Here is a 19,208-nt window from a genome sequence, read left to right as displayed (position 1 = left end):
GTTTTGGCCAAATTAATAACTTCAAGCAAAAAAAACTCTTAAAAAGCCCGTGATATAGATTTTGAAAATGGTATGTACACTTCCCTTGAGGACAATAGGGTCATATATGACCCGGAGTTTTTCCGAGTTTTCACGCAATGGAAAATTTTTTCCTCTCTGAACCTGAGCTATTATATTGATCATGAAGCATTAGGAAAAACTCAATTTCACATGAATTCATCTGCTGAATAAAAGTGTGACGCGAAAGAGTTAAAGTCCCTATAACTACACAGACATGCTCTGTCGGTGTGCCTATCGGTCATTTTCTTTCTAGTTGACAAAGTTGTGACATGTCTGATGGTGAAGGAAATGTGTCCGCTCAGTCGAAAAGAGTAAGTTTTCCGTAAATTATTAACTATATTTTCAGTGAATTCAATCAAAAGGGACCCTCTCAAGACCATGTCCACAAAAAACAATCGGGAGATAAGTGTATCCGGAAGTTTTGGTCAGTTTTGAGGAAAAACAAAATGCGTAATTTTTAATGAAAAAAAAATGTGCTCAAGCTTCTTTAGGTTTGTTCCGGAAACCACTCACAATCAATGTACATAGCTTTCGCATCTAGCTGAGCATCTTGATGTGATCAATTAATACAAAAAGGACATTTAGAGTATTGTTGATAATCTGTTGTTTGGTATACAGAGATATTTCAGAATCTGTCGAATATTTCCCATTTTTCTTATCTTCTTGCGCATATGGATTTTATAGTGCAGTTTTGAAAAATTGTATTTTATCGTCCTTTTTGTTTACGTTTTTTTCAGATTATTAAAAGACCGAGATTTTTTGCTGAGGTGCATCGCGTTCCCGTCAGATCAATCAGGCTTGTTACATTCCCGGAACTGTCATCGAATACGGATCACGTATTGGAAGTCCTCTTTAATGGCCTCTACCAAGGATTTCTCTGCTATGGATACTTGGTAAACATTTTCATGCTCGTAATAGTGCAAATACAGCGAATAAAACTGCATGCAGGGATAATGCGATGTGATTCTAAGTCAGTGCAGGATTTGCAGGGCATTCAATCTTGATAGATCTTTGGAATCCATGAGTGAAATGTCCGCTAGGATAACCTCTAATACGTGAGACTGGAGAGAATGGATGATTTAGTTCTTTGGTCACGCCTATTAATCTTCTTCAGAAACATATTTTTTTTTAGACATAATCAAGAACTAAACCATCGATTCTTTCAGCCTCAAATATATTTTAAAGCTTATCCTAGTGGAGAATTCACCTATAATCTCAAAGATATCCTGTTTCTCCTCCTCGACGCCCTACTAGAGACTGAAAATCTCGCAAATCACGTACTTAATTACTGAACATCAAATCGCATTATTCCAGAGTTCGTTGCTATTCGCTTTCTTTGCAATGCTGTGGGAAACGAAAATTTTTACCAACTATCCATCCATAATATGTGCCTAGTCGACTTTGTATTTAAAAAATGTTCAGAAAATAAATGTTTATAGAAAATAAAAATATTCTTTTTACTTAGTATAAATAACCGAAAAATACTAGGTACCGGCTTAGTACCAATACACGAAAAATACTTAGTATAAATAGTAGAAAAATACACGGAAAATTTATTGAAAATTAATGAGGAAAATTAAGTAAATATACTCAGTACAGTAGACTCTCGCTTATCCGTGGACTCTTTTTCCGGGTGACATAAAAAAATCCGTGAGACAGTTGAATTTTCAAAATTTTGATGACACATTGTTCCTGTTTTGGGTTTTTTTGTTAAGCAAATGTGCTCTATTTACTTTAATTCTTACTCACTCTAACTTTTTTGGACAGTACGCATGTTTAGAGACACTGTCGGATTCAGTCAGGTCAGGATTCACTCCATAAATTTTCAATGCAAACAAAAAAATCGTTGGATTTCAAACAATTTAATGGGTATAACCGAGGGTATAACTCTCAAAATCCGTATGACATTTTGGTCCCGCTCTCACGGATAAGCGAGAGTCTACTGTATATACTCAGCATAAATGTCGACTCACGCACATTACTGATGAGTATTTGGGACATTTCATACAAAATCTACTATGTATTTTATATGGACATACTAGTTTCGTACTAAATATTATACTCAGTATATACTGAGTTTGTACATAGTAGATAGCCGACCGGGTTGTATGTAGCTGGCCGGGAAGGAACAGAGAGGGAGAATTCCACTGGGGTGAAGTGTTGCCAGATGTAAGGAAATTTTTGCTATAAAATCTGACAACTTTACCTTGCACGCAAAGGAAAAAACATGCAATCAGCTGATTGCATAGAAATGTTGACATTCCCTATTTATCGCGAAAATTGCGTGAAAATGTGAAGGCTATTAATACATTTTTAGTGTGTGTATTATGAAGAGATCCTGTACGTACGTAACCCAGTCGAAAAAATACCAAAGGTTGAAAGTGCCATGAAATAAAATAGAAAATTTTGTGTTTAAAAAAAATAGTGTTATCGAAAAAAGAAAACAATGTTGGATTACCTGGAAAAAGATCTTAAATATATCATCGCAGATATATTGAGCATTATCACAATTGCCTCCTGCTTAGTGTCCAAGGTTCCGCAGATACGCACAATTGAGCAGCTTAAATCAGCTCGCGGTTTGGCCCACTTCCAAATAAAAAAAATATTATTCTCTTTGTGACCTTGACCTCTGGGGCTTTTCTTTTGCAGGAATCAGCACAACAGCATTGATTCTCGAGGTTTCCAGCTACACTGTGACCTTTTCATACAATTTCTGCAAAGGATATGCCATTATGTCTTATCTTGAATATCCTATTCTCTTGCTTCAAGAATATGTCCTAATTTTTTTGGTTCTAAAATACCAAGGACTCCTTCATGGGAAGAGTTTTATCTTTGTCGGTCTCTACACTCTGTTCACTGTTATGTTCCTCTCGAGACTCTTCCCAATGTGGTTCCTAACTGCCCTCTTGGTAAATTCTCCAGAAGCTTTATTAACTTGAAAAAGATATCACAACGATATACCTATCTCTTCCAGCCTCTAACCACTCCAGTGGGAGCAACAAGCAAAATAATCCAATTAGTCGAAATACTCCGCACCAAAAACTCCGCCTCAGTGAGTCTGGCAACCTGGGCAATGTCTGCATTCACAAATTTCAGTAAGATTTGATCTCTCAAGGATCCTATCATAATAATTCCATTATCAATCATTTTATTTTCCAGCGAGAATTTACACAATTACAGTGGATTCAGCTGATATAATGCTCCTTATGAACTTTTCCATTTCCTTCCTGCTCAGTGCATCTGTTTTTCTGGCTGCCAAGTACTACAAAGACGACAAGACGAAGAAAATTGAATGAAACTGGATTTCAGTCAATTTTCATAGAAAAATATTTTAATTTTTGATAATTTTCATCAAATTGCGTTCGTTAAATTTTTGCTAATAAATTGCGCGCAAAATATATAAGGTTATGTTCATCTATCCCAAGTAGCACAATCGGACCATGTCCAATTTTATCAATCGCTGAACTCTTTTCTTCTTCGTTATTTTAATTTGTACGACTGTCGGAAGCTGAACACTCGATATCCTCGAGATGTTCATAACTTTTGAATTTATGACATTTTGTGATTTTTACTCAACATAACGAAACGTGGTATAAATTTTTACATGTGACTTACAGAAATCGGCTTACAAATTTGGTTTTAACTCTTTCGTCTCTTTTGGGACTCTGAGTACCCAAAGCAGCATATGAATGTTCTGTGAAAAATAATGTTTTTTAATTATTCAGAACTGATAAAAATCCTATACTTGTGGATGATTACAAACTATAAGGATGTCCATATGTAAGATATTTTTTGTAAGACCTCAATTAATTCCTGAGCTTAGATATTTTTGATAAAAAAATTGTGATATTGGCTTGCAGCATATGCTAAATGAAAGATTTACTAAATGATTTATTTATATACAGTAGAGTAGACTCTCGTTAATTCGGCTCTTTTAAGATCGAGCTACTTTCTAATTCGGGCAGCAGTTAAATTTGAAAAAAAGTTTGTTGTCATTTCTCAAGTTTGATTATAATTATCAAATGAGTCAAATATGCTCAAATTTGGCATGGCTTATGTTAGTTTTGATGTGGTTTTGCATTATTAATGGATTCTCATGCAATTTACGATATATATGAGTGTGTAAATTCAATATATCGTCAGTTAAATCAGCATTTGTCGTAACTTCCTTTTGACAACTTTTCAGGAGACGAAATTTTCAGTTCAGCATCATTTTTCTTAAAAATGAGCCCCAAATGCGATACTTTTGAGTCAAAATTATAAAAGTGGCACTAATAATCTGTAAATTAAGTCGAGAAAATCTTTATAAAATGATATAAAAGCTGAGATATTGAGATATATGTTAGAAAAAATACAATAATATTTTCTCGTAACTTGCATCGTTTATAAAGCCGTAACTTCTAATGTATGGAGATCTTGGAAGTTACGACAATTTTCAAAAACACATTATATCAATTTTAATTACTCTAGTGATAATGAGTGCCTTTATTTGACTAAATTAGTCAATTAAACTGTGGTCCTTGTCACTAAAAGCTTTTATTTCATAAATTTTATTTAATAAATTTTGTGCGCCGCATCGCTTGTTTTGTTTTTAATTAATGACAGATGGGCAGGAATTTTTCCTCACTTTTTCTCACAAATATCGAATTAAAATGATTTAATGTTGCATTATTCGCACTGTCTTTGGATGTATGGAAAAGTTTGTGAACGTTTTAATGAGAAATATTAAATTTTTGCTGCAAATTACAAGCCACGCAAGCGAGCTAAAAACGTTACGGCAAATGCTGATTAGAGCAAATTTTGTATGAAAATTTGTCGTAACTTCCCCAAAAATGGAAGTTACGACAAATTCTGATAAATTTTTATTAATTAAGGGCACTTAAGATAATTTTTGTTTAAAATAATTTTTAATGGGCCTATAAATGTTTCTTTTTCTCAAGTGAGTTTAATAAACAAAATTACGCCGATTCTAAATATGTATATATCCCAAAATCGCAAAAATGAAGTTACGACAAATGTTGATTTAACTGACGATATGTATGCAGATGAATAAAAAATCGTTGCGTTTCAAAAAGTATGTTGTCCGAATTTCTCTTTAATTCGGGTAACATTTCGGTCCCAAATATCCGAATTTGAGAGAGTCTATTGTAGTTACAATTACAAACCAACATTTACTCTAACTGTGGTTGAATCAGTGAAATCCAAGCAAAACATTTGGTAAGTAAAAATTTTAATTTGTTAACAAAAAATAGATCAGAAAGGCATATCATAGCCTCCAAATTGTACTGTTTTAAAAACGCACCCTACCACTAAAGTCCAAAAATATGTATGGCTCTGGACGTCAGTTAAGTCGATTCTTAACACACTATAAATGCGGCTTAGCATGATTAGCACTCCTCAGAAAATTGCCTCATCACGTGAAAAAATATAATATTTGTGATTCACACGTACACAGCATAATACTAATGCTGCCAAAAATTCTCTTACACTAGTAAAACGACACAGTGTTTTATATGGAGGGTAGACCAAAAATCGCCCTACTATCCCGAGTATAGTAGACCTACTCTCCCTATTCGTATATACTCTCTCCGTTCCGAAATAAGTCGTACGTTTGGGAAAAATTCTTGTTCCGAAATAAGTCATACGTTTGGGAAAAAATTGATATTAAGGGAAAGTTTGTTGGTAAATGTTTTGTGTATCAACAATTATCTTTTGGATCTCTTGTAAGGAACTATTGTTAATGTTCAGCTCTAAAATTGGGGTTCAGTCTTCATGGTAAGTTGAAGAACGAATGTCTTAAAAATGTCTTATTTTTTGCGTTTTATTTTCAATCTAAATTAAATGCAAAGTGGTGAGAGATAGACTTGGGACCTTCGGGGGACCCCCCCCCCATAAGTTGACTCTGGGACCATTAATATGCTCCTACTTTTTCCCCCGCCCTCCCCTTTCCTTAATCCGTAGTTCTTCCCCAAACGTACGACTTATTTCGGAACGGAGGGAGTAATATTTATCTAATATTCTATAACATTTGTTCTGGCCAGCTCAGAAGACATAATTTCGTCGGTTCCGAAGAGGACTATTGTAAGTCTACTTACAGTAGTATAAAAAGATAGTATCATTGGATGCAGAAACCTAAGATCTATATCCCCACAAAATTTTATGTTTATTAAGATATTCTTGTAAAAGTTACAAGAAAAAACTTAAAATCAGCGTGCCCAATTATTGAGTTTTTTGCCCACAATTTTGCTATAATTAATTTAAAAGTAGTGTTAACTAGAAGATATTCAATGCGTAAGTATGATAAAATAGTTTCAAAAGCTGAAAGTATACTAATTGCAGTGAAATTAATGAAAATAAATTTTAGCTGTCAAACTTTAAACCTCTTTCCTGTAAAGTTTACAATTTGGACTTACAATAGTCTTCTTCAGAACCGACAATTTCATAGTGGAGATATTTCCACTGAAATGCTTGTGTACTCTAGTGAATACGATAACTCTGAAAATGACATAAACGTGAACTACAGTAGACTTGTATTACTATTGGACTCAGAATATAAGTCGAACAACTCGATTTTTTACAAAAATCGTTTTATTCGGTTTTCGGATACTTCTTTAATATATACTTAAAATATAATTATTTTCAAAGTTATAGAGATTTTAATCTCAAAAATCCTAAACTCTGCATAAAATCTTAGCTTCAAATCGCTCCCTGTAAAATTTGGTGTGTTTAATAAAACCATTTGTTTCAAAAATTTCCTATCTTAAATTTTTAAGACTTTTAATATTTTCTTTTTAAATTGGAAATTTAGAGACGAATTATTTTACTGAATTTATCGAATTTATTTAAATTATATAAAAAGTTAGACACAAAAAATTGTTTATTGATCAGTAATGTTTTTGACTTAATTACCCGAAATTTTGGAGGTCATTGCTACTTGGGTATAAACCGCCAAAGTGTCAGTGAAAAAAATTGGCGTCAGTTGTGAAATAGGGAGACTCTCTTTTTCAATTCTTAGTTTTCTGTGATTTTTACACTTTTGCAGAGATGTCTGAAAGTAATAATGATGAAATAAATGAGAATGATGTGATAAAAATCCTCGTGACAACGGACAATCACTTGGGCTACGAGGAGAAGGACTCTATCCGGGGAGATGATAGTTTTGTTTCTTTTGAGGAGTGCTTACAGCACGCTCATGATCACAATGTGGACATGATTCTTCTGGGTGGAGATCTCTTTCATGTTGCTAGTCCTTCGCAGAATTCTATGAATCGCTGTATCAAACTTCTGCGGAACTATGTCTTGGGAGACAAACCCATTGAATTGGAATTTAGGAGTGATCAATCGGTGAATTTCTGGGACTCTCTCAATCGCACCGTGAACTATGAAGATCCGAACATGAATATTGCCATTCCTACATTTTCCATTCATGGTAATCATGATGATCCTAGTGGTTATGGAAGGCTCAGTTGTATGGACATTGTGGCCAGTACTGGACTCCTCAACTACTTCGGGAAGTGTCTCAATCTGGAGAAAGTTGTGGTGAGTCCATTGATGATTGTCAAGGGAGCTACACAGCTGGCACTATCTGGCATCAGTCACATCCACGATTCGCGTCTCGTGAGGCTCTTTGAGGCAGGAAATGTGATTTTTGAGAATGTGACAAATGAGAACGAATGGTTCAATTTGTTGGTACTGCACCAAAATCGTGCTGACAGGGGCAGAAAGAAATTTATTCCTGAGGAAGTGCTGCCTAAATTTTTGGATCTCGTAATTTGGGGACACGAACACGATAGTCACATTGATCCTGAACAGAATCTCAAAACAAAGTTTTTTGTCTCACAACCCGGTTCCACTGTTGCCACGTCCCTCAGTGAGGGCGAATCCTTGCCTAAGCACTGTGGCATCCTCAAGATCTACCGTAAGCAATTCGATATGGTGTCTATAAAACTTCAGACTGTACGCCCATTTGTCTTTGGGAATCTCAGTCTGGATGACTACGAGGATGAGCTCAATGAGCCACGTACAAAACTGGTGGATCAGATTGACAAGGTGATCACCCGAAGGATTAATGAGATGATTGAACGTTCTAAGGAACAACTCACCGGACATCCAAAACAACCGACCCTACCTCTTATTCGCCTGAGAGTTCAATTCTCCAAGGAGAGCTATTCCTTCACACCAAATGCCATCCAAGTGCAGTTCATGGATAAAGTCGCCAATCCCAATGACATCATCTTGATCCAAAGGCATGTTACCCGGACGAAACTGGACATCAAAGTAGATGAGACTGCTTTCACGGATGCTTTCGACAAGGAGCGTCAAAATGAGAACTTTCAGGTTGAGGATGTGGTCAATCGGTACTTCACCACAGTTGAGGGCGCCAAGAATTTAGAAATCCAGTCGACAAAGTGTATGGGTGAAGTGTGTCGTCATCTGCTCCGAGAAGATGATGATGCTGCTGAGAAGTTGATTGAGTATCACATTGAAATGGCCATAAATCATCTTCAGGAAAAAATCCCTGATATTGACGGCATCGATGAAGAACTGGAGAACTTTTCGGCCAAGGCCACTGAGACATTCAACAAAGCTCTGGAAATGCTTGATAAAAGTGGATTCAAAAAAGTTTCTGCAGCTCGAGATGCTTTTGCATCTAATTCCCTGATTTCTGATGACGAGCCAGATACGGGTGATCCTAGTGATAGTGCGGCTTCTGCACCGGCTCGAGGGAGAGGCAGAGGGGCAACCAGATCGACACGTGCCCGAGGAAGAACACCAAGAGGCGGCAGGGGAGCTAAAGCTAAATCTCCGCCTCCTGCACCAAAAAACACGGTAAAAATTTATTCATAAAAAAAACAAAAAAGGAATGCAATGTTGATTTGATCCGATATTTTCAGTCATCCAAAAGGCAATCATCAATTGTGGAGTCATTTTCCCAGGCATTGTCCCGTCAGACACGCACCACCAGGAGCAACCGAAAGGTTGTTTATCTATCCGATGATTCAGATTAATTTTATAACATATTTTATTTTTTTTATAATAAAAATTTCCATTTAAACATTTTTCATCATTCAAATCAAAGTTATCGACGTGCTATAAAAAGTTAGAGGACCCCGCAGAGAGGCAAGTTGAATGTTTTCGTGACTTTGAACTGCCCCAAAAAGACACTGAAAAAATGGTAATTGCTATAGGATTTGAAGGAAGTGCCAATAAATTGGGTGTGGGAATAGTTAGAGATGGAGAAGTGCTGGTCAATGTCCGCAGAACATATATAACACCGCCAGGAGAAGGTAAAAATTCCCGCATAACCTCACTTTCCCTCCATAATTCACTGTATCCGTGGGGGGTATTGCAGGATTTCTGCCACGGGAAACCGCACAGCACCACCGCAGCAAGATCATTGAGTTATTGAAAGAAGCCCTGCATGACTCCAAGTTATCTCCTCAAGACATCGATGTGGTGTGCTATACAAAAGGGCCAGGAATGGCACCTCCATTGCTCACAGTGGCTATTGTGGCCAGGACAGTGGCTCAATTGTGGGACAAGCCTATCCTCGGTGTGAATCACTGCATCGGCCACATTGAGATGGGAAGATTGATCACTAAGGCTCACAATCCCACGGTTCTGTACGTAAGTGGAGGGAACACACAAGTAATTGCATATTCCAGGAAACGGTATAGAATCTTCGGGGAGACTATTGATATTGCAGTGGGCAATTGTCTCGACAGATTTGCCCGGATAATTAAATTATCCAATGATCCAAGTCCTGGATACAACATTGAGCAATTGGCCAAAAAGGGCCAGAAATACCTTCCACTACCGTATTCAGTCAAAGGCATGGACGTCAGCTTCTCAGGTATTCTATCGTACATAGAGCGACATGCAGTTCCACCGAAAAATCCCAAGCAGAAAGCTTTAGAGCAGTGGTCACCCGAGGATCTCTGCTTTTCACTGCAGGAAACGGTCTTTGCCATGTTGGTGGAGACCACGGAACGAGCCATGGCTCACTGTGGTTCCAATGAGGTGTTGATTGTGGGTGGAGTGGGATGCAACGAACGCCTACAGGAGATGATGGGAATTATGTGTGAGGAAAGAGGAGCCAAACTCTTTGCCACCGACGAGCGTTTTTGCATAGATAATGGCGTGATGATTGCGCACGCCGGGGCTGAGATGTTCAGAAGTGGCACTAGGATGCCCTGGAAAGAGGCCACAGTTACGCAGCGCTTCCGCACTGACGACGTCGAGGTAAGTTGGAGAGATGATTGAAGTTGTATCACTTGTTTTATTTAATAAAAACATAAATGAAGGAGAACCATCATAAAATTCATCCCCGACGAGTAGGGGAAAGTACTCTCCCTTCGAACGTTCATGCCTTCGAATAATGTGAAATTTCTTTTGTTTTTCCTAAGAGACGCACATAATTATCAATAATTGATAATTAACTAATATTTAATAAAAATGTGTAAGTATCTTAGGAAAACTAAATGAAAATTCACATTATTCGAAGGCACGAACGTTCGAAGGGAGAGTACTTTCCCCTAAATCTTTTTTATCTCTTCAGAAGTTTAAAAATATGATCAAAAAAGGGGTAGCAAAAGACTTAGAATATCTCAAAATTACTTTTGCATCACTTAAGGGAAAGTGCCCATGCTTGATACCATTGGAAGCTTCGTAATGACTAAATTTTTCCTATGTTTCTCAATAAAGTGACTCCACAATATATTTATTGTCCACTTTCCCTTACTGTATACCAGTTCTCAACCGAAACCGATTCATACATCTCTCAAAAGGTCCCCCAAAATAGTTTTAAGGGTAATCAAATTTATTTGCGGACGAAAATTACTTTTTAGATTATAACCGGTTTATAACCGATTCCCAACCGATTTGTAAATCACTCAAAACGTTGCACAAAATAGACCTCAGGACTAATATAATTGAATTTTCGAATAAAAATTAGTTATCGGTTATGAACTGGCTTATTACAGCTTCAAAACCGATTGGAACCCCTTGAGATTTATCGGAAATTTCAAGACCTTCCCAACGAGCTCAAACATGATAATAATTCGCATAAGAAATATATGCTCTCTAGAGCATTTTTAGCCCTTTTACCTTGAAAGACCGGTAAAAAATCGGTATTAGGTGAGATTCTTAGCAATCTCACTTACTATGATCCTAACAAAATCTCATGTTCTCCGATCGGCCCCAAACCTTTCCAAAATGTGTTTGTCCACCTCCTGATCACGAATATAGCATGGCTTAAAAACCGTTCCCGTCCGTCCGTCCGACCGCTCTTTGGAGCTTAATATCACCTAAAACTAAGAGAGATATCGACTTGTGGTTTCCGTCAAAGGTTTTATATATCGTATGAAAATTGCAACATGGTACATTGAACCCCATTTTCCCATCACTCCTTTCGCCTTTTTGAATACCCCCTTTTTTGTTTTCTCAATAGCTCCATCCCTATGGAATCGATCAGCCTTGTTATAGCTGACCCTTAGAGTTTTCGATCAGTAAACTATTTACAATTTAAAACATTTGAGATTTTCTAACTGTTTTAGAGATTCAAAAGTGAAGAAAAGCTGTTTCTGTTCTTAAACGTCTTTTCCTTCTATTCTGCGGTCTTTGTTTTCTCTGCTCATCTGAAACAGTGAGAAAATCTCAAGTGTCCCAGATTGTAAATGGTTCCAAATTACATCACTTTACCCTATAAATCGTTTAAATGGAAAGTCTCACAAAATACAACATTTTTTTGATATAGTTGAAGTCGTTGAAGTTCATCAAATGAACACTTGGGGCGCTCTGGGCGAAAAAACAAGTTCAGAAACAAACAACCTCGATTATCTCGGCTTCTGATTAATCGATGAGATCAAGTTCTATGGCAAAATTATAGAGAACATTCTGGTCTACATTTCACCCATATATCACTTTTTTGATAGTGTATCCAAATCCTTGATATTTTGGTTTAAATTGAAAATTTGTAAAAAATTTCATGAATTTGATTCAAAATAACTGAATGGCGTCCCCCAACTTTAGCTCTAATACGAATTTGCATGTATTCCGAGTTAGCTCATGTTAAGAATCTCACCTAACAATAAGCTGATCTAGGCTTATCACTAGATTTTCGAATACGGGTGAAATGGATGAAATAACAGTCTGAATAATCTTTAAACATAAACATATCCAAAAATGAAGAAAAAATCGCACGGCGGGTTTTCGAGCAATCCGAAAAACATAGTTTTGGATGGGGAAGGGGAGAGGTGGGGAAAAATGAGGGGCAGTTAACGATCCTTAGGTCGACTTATGGGGGGTCCTCTGTAGATCTCAAATCGCTATCTCTTACCGTTTGGTCTTTAGAGCTGGCGACAGCAGGACGGACAGACGGACAAACAGCGTGACAACATTTCTCAGAAATTGTCTGAAACACGACGATTTGTTGAGAACTAATTTCCAGGGGTGGAAAGTGGAAATTTTGATCTGGGGTACAACAACGAGATGTTTAATAATACAAAAATAAAACATTTTTAAAATGTAATTTATTTAATTCTTTGCAATATTACATTCCTTAGTTTATAGTTAATAACTATTGATAGATTAAGATTATTTGAATAAATTGATTGTATTATTATGGGTAGTATTTGAATGTAGGGGGAGCCCTATTAGACCTGGGACATATTAAAGAGTGTACGGTCTTTGTAATAAAAGGATAAGAGACAAAATCACTTCATAATCAAATCTAAGCTGAACCATGTATACGGCGTTATCACACTTGCACATTAAAATTTTAATGTGATTCACATTAATTGTCTCTTGTGAGCGTCCAAATATGTTATTTGTGTCTTTGAGTCACTTAATATTTGGCGTTTTTCTATTTATTGATAAAGAAGTAGACTTGGCATGCAAAAATAAATTACATTTACCTAAATCATAAATCTTTTTCACATTAAAAAATTAAAGAGAAAATCACATTAATTTTTCGCATTAATGCTATAAATCAATTTATATCAAATTTTGCGGGCCAAGTCTACCTTTTTATCAACAAATAGATCAAATTTTGAATATAAAATGATTCAAACACACAAATTACACATTTGGACTCTCACCAGCGACAATTAATGTGAATCATATTAAAATTTTAATGTGCAAGTGTGATAACACAGTAAGTGCTAAAATATTAACTATAGCGATTATAGCACTTGTATTCTCTAGAATACATAATTCTTTTTAAAAATTCAGGGATAAATTTTAAATTTCATATTAAGGAGTTACAAATGCTAAATGGTTTAAACGGTGCTCAGAATATCTTCAAAGCTACCTTGTTGAGGCTGCTTTCTGCAAAATTTAAAATTTTTATTGTTGATCTGTGTAAAACTTAATATTTTTCATTGCAACAGCCTCTTGCAATTTTTTATGTATTTTCTAAAACTAAATGTTTAATTCAAAATTGTACCCATTTTAGCCCTATTCTTCCAGATGTTAATATTTATGATAAATCAATGCAACAGAAAACAATCAATAAAAATATAAAAGTTCCAAGTTCCAAGAATCAATACTGAGATTGTCATATCAGCAAAGTTATTGGTTCATAAGGGTTCATTCAAAGCGTTCAAAGTGTTTTCATTTAGAAACTCATTACCGCCTCAGATTCGAAATATCCATCAGTACCATACTTACGTCGTCGAGACAAATTTATCTCTTTTATGTTGAATTTTCCGAATTCATAATTCTTATACTTGTGAAGTATGGGCCCAGGATTGAAAGAATAATCAATTCTTTGGGTGTTCTCTGGTGTGAGGAGACTTTTCTGAATAACGGTGATCCTGTTACTTACAGGATTATCGGAACATATTATAATATTGGCTTTCTCAAATACTTCGGTTAGATGATTTGTGATCTCAACAATAATTTGAGATCTAAGATTAGCATACAAGGCAAATGCTCTCATTAAATTCCGTGGCTCCTGCAATCCTACAATGATTACATGTTTGGTTTGCTTATTCCTTTTTATAATCTTCTCCACAGCATCCTTTTCGCCTTCGAATACTTTCTTCGCACGATCGATATCCCCTTGGGTAGGAAGTCTCAAATTGATGATAGTCCTGTGCAACTTTTCCGTTTTCTGAATAATATCTTCGTGAACATGGTATCTTCCGTAATTATTTTTCAAATCGTCACGAAAGACATTGAAAGCCTTTTTGAAATCATCGTCATTGAAAGGAATCGAAATGAAGTGAGTGCACTCTTTCTTATTTTCATCAATTTTCAGACTTCCAAATCTATTTATAGGATTTCGCGATTTTTTATCATCGTTTCCCGGATGCCTCGGCTTTGATTTTCCGGGGAATCCCCGCGATGTATCTCTCTTCTGCGTCATTTGATTCATTTTTAATATTTCACCTATGCAAAGTATAAATATGAATCATTAAATAAAAGAAATTTGCAATAACTATGCAAGTTAATATCGCTTCAGTTCTTCAGTATTTTTCTATTTACCTTTTTCTGGATATAAAAATTTTTTGTGGAAAAAAATATATGCACACACCGCACAGACGTCTTGAACTTTTGCAGTGAACTCTTCGCTTTTCTCTTTCTGACTAAACGCGTTTATCGCTACGACCGAATTATAGGAACAACCCACCAACGATAAAATCTTAACTAAACCTAAAGTGATAACACGACCCATCAAAAATAGTCTGCCGATTTCGTCACGATGTCGTCAGATTTAATCGGCGCGTCGGCAGACTATATATGCCGACAATCAGCTAAATGATGATTTTTATATAAAGGGGGGTCCCCGAAATAGTTCTAGGAATCTGCTGACATATCGTTAGATTTTCTCAATGCCGAATCCTACCCGTCAAATAATATCTGCAGATATCTTTAAGATTTCTGTAGAGAAAATCTACACCTCTACAGAATATCTGCAGATAATATCTGTAGATATTCTTACGAATTTTATTTGGGCTTGGGACAAAATTCGTCAGAATATTTCGGCAGATTTTCTGACGAATCTCTGACGAATTTCTGTAGATATTCTGTAGATTTTTTGTACATTCCAGACTTTCCAGACAAGATGTGTCAGAAGAGATGGAAAAAATTTTCACTAAAGTTTGCAAAATTCAATTGAGTTATTTTTTGTGATATCACGGTGTTTATATAAAATAAAGAATTCTGCGACGCCGTGTTACAAGTAGAGAAAAGTGAAGTGAAAACTTTAAGCAGAGTATCGACCTAAATTTCGTGTTTTTGTATCATTCCATGGGCGATTTTTAAAAAATTAGTATTTTTGCTCGCATCTTTTTACTTATTTAAAATGTTTAATCGGTAATGCTTGTTAAGCAGAACATACCATTTTCTTTATAACTCTTACAGTTTCTACATAAATCAACAATATTTTTGTGAAGTAATGGAGGTTATGCAGATTTTCTAGGGAGAAATTCTGCCGAGAATCTGCAGATTTTCTCTAAATGTACTAGAATATACCGTTAAAATTCAAAAAACCTCCGAGTAATATCGGCACGTAGAGCAATGACCCAGCAAAATTTCATTCCGCAATTCCGCAACTTTTCTTCTTCTTCCTTTTTTAACGGTCATCATTCAAAAACAGCACTAGCGATCGTAACGGCAAATAACCAAAGCTATCAAAATTTGTCTCGAGTAAGCGAAATCTCACACTTGTTACCTAACGGCTGCTTCAGAGACGGTTATTTTAAATCTATACATTTTATTGGAAAAATTGACGAAAATATACTTAATGAAATGAAAAGAATATTTTTTTCATAAATAATAAATAATTTTAAAGGCCTCAACTGAAAATCACATCGCAAAATTTTTTTATTTATCAAAAAATGCAAAATTTTCGGTCGGGAGTATGTTCAATACTGCTATTTAATCCTTCTCTATAGACAGCATACCCTCGCAGTATTTATATATAAAATATATCATGAAAACCGTGATTATAAATTCTACCAAGTTGATAAATAATTTCAGAGAAAATATTCCAAGTCCATTTTGGCAGAACGACATCTTAAGGAAAGTGACGAAAATTCATAAAATTTTCTGTAGAAATTCTGCAGAAAATTCTGCAGAATTTTCATACAACGATCGGATCCACCTTCAGAACAAAATTCTGCAGAAATTCTGCAGAATTTTCGGCAGTTACCTTTTAAAATCTGACGAATTTCTGCAGAATTCTGCAGAATTTGCCGGGTGGGGACCCAGCAAAACTTCGATCTGCAATTCTGCACTTTTGAAATTTTAACGTTTCTTGTCATTCAATCGGATACTTCGTGTGGCTTCGGGATAGTCGTGCGACTTCGTGAGCTTCGCGAATTTCTTTCGTGTTTTCTAATCATTTCCTTCCCCTTCGTATTTTTTATTATGGCTGATTTAATAATAATAATATTGTATTATAACATTATAATAATATTGTTAAAAAAGAGAGTATTCACGTGAAATTGCTGAATAAAAATTGAATTTTAAATAAATTGAAATACATAATTTATGTAGTTAAAATAATGTTTAGAAACATTAGAAGGGGTAGAAGAAACGTAGAAATCATCTAAATACTCTAAAGAAATTCTGCCGATAATTTTAAAATTTTCTATAGAAATTCTGCAGAAAATTCTGCAGAATTTTCATACAACGATCGGATCCACCTTAGAACAAAATTCTGCAGAAATTCTGCTGATTTTTCGGCAGTTAGTAATTCAAATCTGAAGAATTTCTGCAGAATTCTGCAGAATTTGCCGGGTGGGGATGTGACGGGTACGATTAAAGGCAGACACGACTTTTGATTTAACCCTCTAACGGTGTTTTCTTTAATATGCGAAAAAAAGTTCTAAAACAATGTTTTCTAGGATAATTATGATCCAATAAAGTCGAAAAAACCATCCATTCTTCATTATCTTTTTAGTTTTAGCGCTAGGTGAGAAATATAAAAAAAAAATTTGAAACTCTTTTTGCTTCTAAAATTCACATTTTTAGTTTTTTCAATTTTTTTAAATAAAATATACAAAGTAGAATGACATATCTTTCAGTAAAAAATAAATTTATTTTAGTCAGATAACTTTAAATCGGTATTTTATGGAAATTGGAAATGAGTTTTTTTGCACAAATATTTGTTGCTTTTTCTCTGACCTGTCACACAAAACTGGGAATAGCAACAAAACGAAGAGTCAAAATGAGTTCAAACTTTCAAGAGATGTTTATAAGACTATTACCGAGGACACTATAGCACTTTTAAATAAATAAAATCTTTATTGTCGCTGTAAATGTGATTTTTGTGAAGACCGCCTGGAGGCGGTCTTACCCGTTAGAGGGTTAATCGATGAGATCAAGTTCTACGGCACAATTATAGAGAACATTCTGGTCTACATTTCACCCATCCCTGTAGCCGATCGGCCGCAAAGTTTCACAGTAACAGAAAATTCCCTGGAATTTGTCTTCTATTGTTCCGCGAGAATTTCCGTGGAAATAAACGTTAATATTCCGCTTGGAATTCTGCGGAGTTATCAGCTTTTTTTCGCGTGGATTTCCTGGAAAAAAAGTCCGAGGAATTGTCTTCCAACATATCTGAGAGTATTCCCTGGAAATTGATTCAAAATTTCCTTTGAATATTCCGAGTATATTTTCTGATATCTTTCCGACCAAGACTCCATGGAAGTAAGCGTGAAAATTCTGCAATTATTTTCCGCCCTAACGCTGTAATTCTTGCGAGCTAGACATACTCAAATGAACGATATGGTAGCAATATTTTCAATTCAAAAGTACAACAATTGAGTGTTCGTCTGATAGATGAACACTCTCCAAGTTCTAACCTGTCAATTGGCACTGATCGTCCATATTTGTGGATGTTTTTTCCTGGAAATTCTCTAAGAAAGTTCCATGAAATTTTTAATCAATTTTTGGAATTATTTTGAAGAAAAATATATTTAAAAAATCCACTGGAAAAGTCGTGGAATTCCATAATATTAAACCACGGAAACCTCTAAGGCCGTTGCATGGAAATTTCCACGGAGAATTTCGTGGAAATAAAGAGGATTTTTCCAAATTTTTAAAGGGATGACTGCCGATTATACGCACGCTAATAACGCTAATAATCCATAGAAAAAGCCGCGGAAATATTCGTCGGAGAAAAGTCCATGGAAATTCGCGGACATTTCATATTATAGGGTCCTATACAGAGTTCTGCAAACGTCCATGGAACGCTAGGAAGAAATTTAGCGCCAAATTCCATCTCGGATTTTGAGCGGTAAAATCCAGGGAATTCCGCGCGGATTTTTAGCGGTAATATCATAGCGGACATGGCAGAAAAGGCTGCTGGAAATCCAGTGGAATAGCTGCGGCCGTTAGACAAAACAATGCCATCAAAGCTGTTTTCCGATTGAATAGACTTACTAGCTCAGAATTTCTTTACTCCAGATTTGAAATAAATAACATAGATCAAACGATAAAAGCTCAACAACTCATTCATATCTTTAAAATTCACAATAAATTAATTCACACCAATCAATCACTACATGAATAACAAAATCTTAAAAACATTAGACAGTTCACTACGATACAGTTATCTAAGCCTAGCACTACAAAGTATGGAATCAACTCAATTAAATTTTCTGCAATTAGCTTAATAAAACTTTGCCACTCTTATCGCAAAACGAACTTAAAGAACTTCACCTTTTCAAAAAAAAGATAAATATCTTAGTCAAAAAATTATGAATTATGCTTTCTTTATTATTATGCTTTATTATGCTTTCTCGTTTCTTGATTTTTTCAATTGATGCTTTGTAAAAATTTGTTCTTTTTTTTTATGTGTAAATGCTATTATGTATAGTCCTAGATGTATCATATGTGTACTATGGGCATGAAAAAATAAATATTATTATTATTATTAGATATCACTTTTCTGTCAGACCATCCAAATCCTTGATATTTTGGTTTAAATACAAAAATTTAATGAATTTGAGTCAAGATAACTGAATGGCGTCCCCCAACTTCAGCTCTAAATCGAATTTGCATGCATTCCGAGTTAGGTCACATTAAGAATCTTACCTACATAAGCCGGTTAGGATTATCTGTCCCCTTCTACTTATGGGATGTTTCTGCTATGCGGCGGTGTTTTTTGGGCGCGTGGAAAAGGTCGTTAGAGTGTT

At 35.4% G+C, this 19,208-nt stretch overlaps 4 protein-coding genes across 4 annotated transcripts; 3 read left to right on the top strand and 1 right to left on the bottom strand.

Moving 5' to 3' along the window:
- The first annotated feature begins 2,260 nt into the window (after window positions 1-2,260).
- Window positions 2,261-3,458, top strand: LOC129801291 (solute carrier family 66 member 3). Its single transcript, XM_055846184.1, has 4 exons — window positions 2,261-2,636; window positions 2,710-2,969; window positions 3,035-3,155; window positions 3,220-3,458. Exons 1-4 carry the CDS (start codon window positions 2,507-2,509, stop codon window positions 3,354-3,356), a joined length of 648 nt encoding a protein of 215 aa, XP_055702159.1. The 5' UTR covers window positions 2,261-2,506; the 3' UTR covers window positions 3,357-3,458.
- Window positions 3,459-7,007: 3,549 nt separating this feature from the next.
- LOC129801282 (double-strand break repair protein MRE11) lies at window positions 7,008-9,115 on the top strand. Its single transcript, XM_055846175.1, has 2 exons — window positions 7,008-8,889; window positions 8,955-9,115. The coding sequence occupies exons 1-2, from the start codon at window positions 7,105-7,107 to the stop codon at window positions 9,066-9,068; spliced, it is 1,899 nt and encodes a 632-aa protein (XP_055702150.1). The 5' UTR covers window positions 7,008-7,104; the 3' UTR covers window positions 9,069-9,115.
- Window positions 9,116-9,152: 37 nt separating this feature from the next.
- LOC129801287 (probable tRNA N6-adenosine threonylcarbamoyltransferase) lies at window positions 9,153-10,369 on the top strand. The gene is made up of 2 exons (XM_055846180.1): window positions 9,153-9,347; window positions 9,413-10,369. Exons 1-2 carry the CDS (start codon window positions 9,233-9,235, stop codon window positions 10,321-10,323), a joined length of 1,026 nt encoding a protein of 341 aa, XP_055702155.1. The 5' UTR covers window positions 9,153-9,232; the 3' UTR covers window positions 10,324-10,369.
- Window positions 10,370-12,575: 2,206 nt separating this feature from the next.
- Window positions 12,576-14,744, bottom strand: LOC129801290 (uncharacterized). The gene is made up of 2 exons (XM_055846183.1): window positions 14,548-14,744; window positions 12,576-14,451 (listed from the first exon to the last, which is right to left on the bottom strand). The coding sequence occupies exons 1-2, from the start codon at window positions 14,735-14,737 to the stop codon at window positions 13,676-13,678; spliced, it is 966 nt and encodes a 321-aa protein (XP_055702158.1). The 5' UTR covers window positions 14,738-14,744; the 3' UTR covers window positions 12,576-13,675.
- Between the last annotated feature and the right edge of the window lie 4,464 nt (window positions 14,745-19,208).

This window comes from Phlebotomus papatasi, chromosome 2, assembly GCF_024763615.1.
Source record: "Phlebotomus papatasi isolate M1 chromosome 2, Ppap_2.1, whole genome shotgun sequence".
Lineage (NCBI taxonomy): Eukaryota > Metazoa > Arthropoda > Insecta > Diptera > Psychodidae > Phlebotomus > Phlebotomus papatasi.
This window is presented reverse-complemented; position numbering and strand designations above follow the sequence as displayed.